This window comes from Nematolebias whitei, chromosome 16 (genome assembly GCF_014905685.2).
Source record: "Nematolebias whitei isolate Nwh7 chromosome 16, NemWhi1, whole genome shotgun sequence".
Taxonomy (NCBI): Eukaryota; Metazoa; Chordata; class Actinopteri; order Cyprinodontiformes; family Rivulidae; genus Nematolebias; species Nematolebias whitei.
The window spans coordinates 13,803,672-13,812,665 of NC_056513.1; the positions used below are offsets into that span (position 1 = coordinate 13,803,672).

Genomic DNA, 8,994 nt, shown 5'->3' on the forward strand with positions numbered 1-8,994 from the left:
GGCCACGCCCACTTCTCCGCTGCAGAGTGGAGATTGGCATGCTGCAGGAGGGAGCTTCTGTTCAGTCAGGTGCTAAATAATATTAAATTAAAAATTCCATGCCGATCATGTGGCTCATCCATCAATAAGCCAATTGTGTGTCATGTCCAATCTTACTTTGAAAAACTACGAAAGAGCGTGTCTGCGAAAAACGAACTGCGAAGTAGCGAGGGACTACAGTACTCCATCTTCATTCTGGCAGAATGTTGTAACATACCTACCAGAAGTACCACAGGCTATAGTTAGCGCTTGCTTCAGCGTTGTGCTTGCAAATAACCACAAGATTATTTGTAAATGGTTGCATAATGTAAAACTGCTGATATTGCAAAGGTTTATAAAATAGCTTTTGCATAAAGTCCAATTTGCTCTTAGCCTCATTTGAACTAGATGTTATCTTCTCCAACCTCAGGTCATTGAAACAGCTTCATGCACCAGGTGAGATATTTGTTGTTCAAAATCTTTCCACAAAACCCCACTTCAAAATGTATGAACTTTTGATTTAATTTTAATCGTAAAGCAATCTTGGATTACATTCCCTCTGGAAAAAAACAAAAACATTAGTCACAATTTAGTACATCTAATCTAATATTTTCTTGAGAAAAATGCTTAAAGAGATCAGCTACAACACTTTAAAGTAAATATTAAATAAAATCAAAAGCTTGGAAGATTACAGTAATGTGCGTGTGTGCGTGTGTGCATGTGTTTGTGTGTCTGTGCATGCACACGTGTGTGTGCACACCTTTGTGAGACAGAGTGACTACAGGGCTGACAGTAACCAAACTGCACCCAGTGGACAGGGTGTCCACTCAGGTGGCAAATCTGGAGCTTGACATGAATTCCCCCGGTTTAGTGTCTGTGCATGTGTGTGTGTGTGTTTGTGTCTATGCCCACGGGCATTTGTGTGTCTGTGTTCAGCACTGTATTTTATATTGTCTGTGTGCATACGAGCCGCTACACAATGTGTGCAGGGGAAGTCGAAACAGAGCACATCATCAGTCAGGCTTTATGGCTCAAGACCTCCTAAGATAAGCCCCCCAGGCTGTGAAATTGCTCCTTCAAGGGAAAATGACATTAATATGCACTTGTCCCTCCCCCCACTGATCCTTGAGCCTCACTGCTCTTTTAGAAAGACAAGCCAAGCCATCATGAAAGGTTCCACCACAGATGAAATGTTAGAGCCATTGACTGGGGCATAGCCTGCAGAGCAAAGCTTTTAGCCTGTCTAGCCTGTGCATGAGGAAGTAGACTCCTCTACAGTGTTGGAGCAGCATGGAGTCATTCATCAAAATCATGGATAGCACGTTCTTTTGTATTATCATAAATAGGTTTAACAGCTTGAAGGAACCGAACGACTGATACTGGGATTGGCCGAGGTCTTTAATTGATCGCTATGTGACTCGACGCCCGTCAGCATTTGCTTTCAAAACCTCAAATATTCCTCTGTAACACTGAAGTCCCCCTCCGCTCAGGAATGTGTTTGTGGTATTGTTCCTTCAATTGGATTTGCGACATGATGTATGTGGAGTTTGGAATTTAAAAGCTTGGTTTCATCTACTGAAGGGGAAAGTTCCTCTGCGCTCACTAAAAATGTAAGATTTATAGGCTTGCTTATGTGGCGTTATAAATACTTTGGAAGCCAGTTGTGGTGCAGGAAGCAGTTTACATAGCTGTGATGTGGTTGTTTAAAACCTCAAATAGAAAAAGACAACCAGATGTCTTTTATCAATACGTTTCCTCGCATTTTATTTTTTTCTTCTTAGCTCGCTGATATCCTCACTATTGGCCACAAGAATAAAGCCTAATGTGAATTTTAGAAATATTGCCATTCTTGGTGTTTGTTTTTTCTAATAGATTTATCCCTCAAATACACTGATCTGCTAGACTAGGGTTATAAATGTGGCACAATCAGAATTTAGAGAAAATGGTAGTAACTACAACCTTTATTTATACAGGTTAATCTAATTGAGCCTCTGGGACTCATTTACAAAAGAGACCTGATGTATTATTATTATTATTATACAGTATTAGACATAATTTTCCACCCACTTAAAAGCACCAATAACAATCCAAACACAAGGACTGATAAAGAATCCCACCACTTACAGAAATGTGTTTTTCCAGTCCCTCAAAGTAACAATGAAACACAAATTACAGTATCTTGCTTTATCAGTTATTTCTGGGCGAAGCTCAAATATGGGTGAGAGATGTTAAAATGTTATCACATATAGAGTCAGGGCTACAACAAACATTAAGCGTCTCAGCTTTTAATCAAAAACCTCTTGTTTTATTTGAATAACAAGCTTAAATTTGTGTTTAGGAACAAATAAGCAGATCGCTTCTACCGTATTTTTTGGACTATAAGGCGCACTTAAAATCTTTTAATTTTCTCAAAAATCGACAGTGAGCCTTATAATCCGGTGCGCCTTATGTATGAAAACAGACCCATTCATTGATATTGTGCCTTATAATCCGGTGCACTTTATAGTCCAAAAAATATGGTACTCACATTTGGGTGTAGGTACATATACATGTGTTGGTACAATTACAGCTCATTGACATACTGCTTCATTTCTTATGAAACTTGATTCAGTTAAAAGCAATTTCTTTTAGTATGTGATAGTGTAGATAAAATGTGAAAAGAAATTATTTTATTATGGTTTATTTTTATCAAAAAATGTGCTAAAATAGTCCAATCTGATTTGTTACTGTAGTCTCTCGTTTATTACGGGGGGTTTACGGGACCACCACCCCCGCGATAAATGGAAAAACAGCGAAACAGGGATAGTAGAATAGAATAGAAACAGCCTTTATTGTCCCACGGATGGGAAATTCCAGTGTATCAGCAGCAACAGCAGCAACAGATAAAAAAAAAACCAGTCGTACTACATTAGTAGTAGTAAACATAGTGTAGTCCGTTCAAAGTTTTACTACTGATTGTTTATTTAAAATATTAAAGTATTTAAATTTAAATTGTAGAGAAGTGCAGCAGGACAGCAAAGGGTTAACAAAATAACACTTTTATATTTTGTGATTGTGACGATTTACGATGCGACATACTTTGAATTTTAAGTTGGAAGACAAAAGTCGATTGGTGCAGCTGGACAGCAAAGGGTTAACCCTTCACGAAGCCGCTTCAGCCAGAGGAGAAATGTGGGCGTGGCAGAGAGCCGTAGGTGGCAGAGAGTGGAGATCATGACAGGCTGCAGAGAGAGCTTCTTCCTGCACCTGTGAGCTGCACAAAGGTGCTAAATAATTTAAAATAATTTATTTTAAATGAAACAATTGATGCCGATTATGTGACTCATCTATCTATCAGCCACTTGCGTGTCATGTCCAATCTTTGAAAAACCAAGAAAGAGCAAGTCTGCAAAAGTCGAACCATGAGGTAGCGAGGGACTACTGTACTGTTAAAGAGACTATTAATTATTGCATTATAACCATGTTTCAAATGAATTGTTAGACCTTAATTGGTATCACAGGTGCCTTCAGGATTTTCCTCAGCCATTCCTCCTATTTAAAAGTAACGAACATGTAGTTTGTACAGTAGTTTGGGATCATTCTGTGCACTACTGAACATGGAGCAGAGAAACAAAAGGCTAGAGCTGTTGAAGGAGCTCAGTAAAAATATGTTAAAGGTAAAGGCAGCTTCACAACAGCTATGACAACAGCTGGCAATATCACAACAACAACAAAAAAAATTCTTGGAACTGTACCTAACAATCCAGGATGTGGACGCAAGAGGAAATGCAACCCCAGGCTTATCAGTCAAATAGTGCAAATAGTAGAAAAAGAGCCAAGGAAAATATCCACAACCATTGAAGCAGAACTCCAAGTCCAAAATGCATCCCTTTATGAGTGCACCATCCATCACATTTTGAATTATATTGATCTCCACAGAAGAATATTCAGGAGGACTTCACCATCGACTGAAAAATACAAAAAAAAAAAAACAACCACCAAAAAACGTTTTTATTATTTATTGTATTTTTTTTATTCAACTTTAAATATACAGGTAGCTTCACTGAGTCACAAGGACTCATTTTCAAGAGAGACCTGCTTGTAATGTTGACAAATTTCTTGGACTGAGAAGACAGAACTGGAGTTTTTTGGCTCAATTGTGTATTTTTTTAAATTATTATAGAAAGATACACACAAATATATATATGTGTGTGTGTATATATATATATATATATATATATATATATATATATATATATATACACACACACACACACACACACACACACATACACACCAACAGGTGTTTTCTAAACTCTAGTCCAAAATCCTAAAGGATCTATTGAAAAAGAAGATGCAAAAATGTGATGAAGGTATCTGTTCTAATTTACGGGGTTTTTTTTTAATCTAGGATTAAATCACGTTTCATGTCATTGTCTTTACTTAGTTTTAAGTTTAATTTGGTTTCAAGTGGTGGTTTTAGTGTTGGTCTATCTCAAAATCCTTTAATTCTATATAATTTATATTTTACACGTCCTCTTTAAAGCCAGGTTGTAAAAGATGAACCCATTTGGCAGAACAGTCCTCCGAATGGCATTGCCCCTAGAATTTGTGCTGCAGGATCAATTTCCCACTGCTAGAACAGACCTCGCCAGATGTTTGCAGTCAAAAGTAAATCTCTTTCTTTCATTTTTAGGACCAACAACCAGCTGGTGGCCTTCCTGTCCAAATACAGAGACATGAATTTCATTAAGTCCCATGGCAGGGACAATGCAAGGTAAGATGCAAATTTTAAAACTACAATTTAACATCTCGCTCAGCAGCTTTCTGCTCAGCTTGATTCATGTTTTTCTTTTGCTCACTCGTGCACACACTGGCTGCACCTACGGCGCACTCTTGCCAGCACAGTGCGGACACTGAATCATAATACAATTAGCTCCCATCTGTGGGCTTCATTAATTAACCTTCTTGGCGGGAGGAGTTGGCGAGGTCATCGCCACAGCGTCCATCGATGCTGACACCATCCTGCTTTCTGCCCCATCACACCCTGGTGGCAAACCAGTCTGAAACACCCCAAAGTGCAGGACAAAAAAAAAAAACAAAAAGACCTGCAAGGATGTATGACTCAGTGTGACTCAGCAGCACTTTTTGTGCTTACAGTCACTTTCTTTTATTTAGTGCCGCAGTCTGATGGGAGCCCATGTTCTTTTTTTAACCCAAACACACTGATATATACACATGATGACTTTTACTCTGTCGTTGTGTGTGTTTCTGTCAGCCACAGGTTCTGTGCATCAACAGTCTTTGTCGCCATTCAGATTGCAGAACGAACAAGCTAACCTAGTTGACCTACCGTATTTTCCGCCGTACACGTCGCACCGCCGTATGAGTCGCCTCAGTCCAAATATGTCTAATAAAGTGAGAAAAAACATAACTAATGTACGTCGTGTCACCGTATATGTTGCATGTATTATGCGTCAACACTGACAACCCGGATGTGTGGTGTGGTGGTGTGCCAAAAATCAATTGGCTGCCAAATGGCAGCCACAGGAGTGTGCACGGGAGGAGTTTAACAAGAATTTCACAAGATTAACACTTAAAAACAGTTAGATGTTTGCTTGAAATTATAGCAACGGTGTAACTCAGTCTAACCTTTCCTTAATAAATGCACTTTGATGATAAAATTAGCTGCATTTCTCCGAGGCGGTGCAGCGAAATGAAGCTGAGTTGACGTTTGCTCCAGGCATGATCCTGGAGCTGGATGAAGGTCGAAGACTATGGCAAGCCAATAGTGTCATTAATAGCCACTTTTACTTATTACATGACATAACGGCATGCTATACTACTCGAGCGCCATCTAGCGGCTGAAAATGGTAGTGTTCAATATTTCCAATGTCAGAATGAATGAAAACGTCAAATCTCAGCCAAAAATTGGTTTATAAATATGGGAACAAAAAACATAAATAAATCACTTCGGTGTATAAGTTGCAGGACATGCAATTTATGCAAAAAAAATGGCAACTTATAGGCTGGAAAATACAGTAATTTTGACTACCTCCATCTAACTCTCGATCTGCTTGCAGGAGTAACGGCACTCATTACATATGCAGAGCGTCAGCCTCGCCTAAAACTGTGCAGTGTAGTATTTAGTGAGCAACTGTAGCCATGATCCTCAGGGAATTCTTTTTAAAAGGTGTTCGGACTTTGCTTTAGTTTCTTGCATGTATTCTTCCTCAACCGAGGGGCTTTCTCAGTTCAAACTGAAACATGCAGAGTTTTAAGTGATAACACTGCTGTAACTTGATGTGTTTATGTAGGCTGATCTCACATGCAAAGCCTTCTCCCTTCCTTCCCGCCTAAAGGTTGCTGGGTTTATGTTGGTCTGTTTCATGTAAGAAATGCATGAAGGTGTAAAATGGAGTAAAACTGTCCAGGAATCAGATTCTAAATGACTGCATGTTCTGAGAAGTTGAAAACAAAAGGTAGTAAGTTACTGGGCTGTGACTGCTGGATTCTCCATAATGTCTCAAAATATCAATTTCCCTGTTTGACTCAGAGGCTCGTTGACTTCTTGCTTGAACTTTGAGCATGTTAAAAAAAAAAAGTGTTAAATTTTTCTTTCAGAGTAGCCACAAACTCATCTCAAACATAGCAACATAGAAGACAAGTTTGTGACTCAAAACTGGAAAAAAAAAAACTAAATTTTCCACTATAAAAGTATTTGTGACCAAGTGACCAGAAAGCAGTGTATTGGCTGTGTATTGAGCAGGCAAATTTTGAAAATCACAGCCTATTTTCATGTGCACAGCTCGCAAAACTGTATTTCAGACCATGCACATTGTTTTGTTGCCCACATGGTACTTGTTTCAGCCCAGCTCAGTTATTATATACCGTTGTGATTTTTAGACTTTGATATTCCGTGCTGTAGCCTCAGATGGGTTAGAAAGCTCCTGTACAGTGCAGAAATAGAGCTCTAGAATTTGCAACCTCTAAATCAAGTTAGTTTTTCTAGTAACATAAGAGGGCTTCCTTAACACTCTCTCAAACCACCTATCTTTGTTTAAAATGTGAACATTGTCAAACCCAAACAACAGAGCAACTCACTACAGTAATATAGCTTAAAACTCAACACCTTTCAGTTTGAACTGAAGAATCTTGAACTAAAAGCAAAAAAAACAAAAAAAAAAACAAGAAAAGACGTCTAGTTTTCTTGAATTGTCCTAATGACTGAGAGTCTACACCAACAAGTGGAAGCAGTTGAACGATAGACTGTATATGCACTTTTCACGCCTATTTTCATGTTTCCTTTCTATTCATTCTAATCAAAAACATGCCGTTTCTTCAATGAAAATCACAATTAAAAATAATTTTAAGTGAGATTATTAGATTTTATTACTAGGAACTACAAGTTGGCTTGCCTTAAAAGAAGCCTATAGGTGCACAATATACAGATTATTTGGTAAAAAGAAAAAAAAAATTAATTCAACCTTTATTTATACAGGTTACTCTCATTGAGTCATGAGGACTCATTTTCAAAAACGACCTTAGACAGATAACATGTAAAGTACAGAAAACAATAAATCAACAAAAAGCAATTAAAATCAAATGAAATTAGTTATAAACAGTCAAATCGAGATGCCATATTAAACAAGGTAAAATACTATAAACATCTTCAGTCGTCAGGAATGTTTTGACCTACATTATTATCGTAATATAAATTGTAAAAAGAGCGGGTCCTAAAACTGAGCCTTGTGGCACACCATTAGTGACTGTTAAATAGCTAGCCGAAGTACCGTTGTGTTGAACATATTGCCTCCAATCTGAGAGATAGTTAGAAAACCAAACAACAGTATGATCTGAGAAACTAATATCTGAGAGCTTATGACATAAGATGTCACGATCTACAATATCAAAAGCTTTGGACAGGTCTAGGTAAAGTGCAGCACAGTAATCCTTAGCAAAAAATAAATAAGAGAAAACTGACTTGTCAAGTTCAGTTAAAGCTTTCAGTGATTTTATAATGATAAAAAGTGAGGCAGCTTTTACAATAATCAGCTTTGTGTTTTTGTTCATCAGGTTTATCCGTAAGCAGGGTCTAGATCGCCTGTTCTACGAGTGTGACACTCACATGTGGAGGCTGGGCGATCGACGGATCCCCGAGGGCGTCTCTGTGGACGGTGGGTCCGACTGGTTCCTTCTCAACCGCATGTTTGTTGAATATGTGATCAACTCCAAGGACGACCTGGTCACCAATATGAAGCAGTTCTACGCTTACACCCTGCTACCTGCTGAGGTAACAGACGCACACACGGACAAGGCTCTTATGAGTTCACCTCTTTGTTTGAGCTCCAGCAGATAACACTGCTTTGTACTTCTGCTGCATCTTTTATTAAAAACATTTTCATTTCATTGCTGAGAGGTGACTCAAAGGCAAGGCGGAAAAAATCCTACAGTGACGGAAGATGCAGACACAGATGTTGGATAGAAAAATAAATTTTTATAGGAGAATTGAATGTTTATCGTCAGGTCTTGTGAATCTCCTTTTTGTAGCTCCTGCATTATTTCCTGCTGTGAATTGGATTGTAAAAAAAAAAAATAGATACATAATTTTCCAATTTGGTGTCTCTGTCTTTATTCTTCCCTTATCTCCCAAACCAATCTCTTGTTTCTCATTTTTCAGTCGTTCTTCCACACTGTGCTGGAGAACAGTGCCCACTGTGAGAGCATGGTGGATAACAACCTGCGCATCACAAACTGGAACCGTAAACTGGGGTGTAAGTGTCAATACAAGCACATCGTGGACTGGTGTGGATGCTCTCCCAATGACTTCAAGCCTGCTGACTTCCACCGCTTCCAGGTAAAACCAGCCTTGAAACAGAACCTTCTCCTGGACTGCTTCTAAAACCAGCACTGTAACACAGTGGGTGTTGATGTAGCCTCAAAATATCATCATATATTTAAATACTGTAATATACATGTACTTTGTATTTGAAATAT

General features: G+C 38.5%; 1 protein-coding gene across 1 annotated transcript in view; it reads left to right on the forward strand.

Annotated features, from left to right (window-relative positions):
• xylt1 (xylosyltransferase I) overlaps positions 1 to 8,994 on the forward strand; it is a 132,436-nt gene that overhangs the window by 93,752 nt on the left and 29,690 nt on the right. Inside the window, exons 5-7 of the mRNA XM_037689698.1 lie at positions 4,694 to 4,774; positions 8,074 to 8,290; positions 8,678 to 8,854. Coding sequence (XP_037545626.1) covers positions 4,694 to 4,774; positions 8,074 to 8,290; positions 8,678 to 8,854 — 475 coding nt within the window. The remainder of the gene's footprint in view (positions 1 to 4,693; positions 4,775 to 8,073; positions 8,291 to 8,677; positions 8,855 to 8,994) is intronic.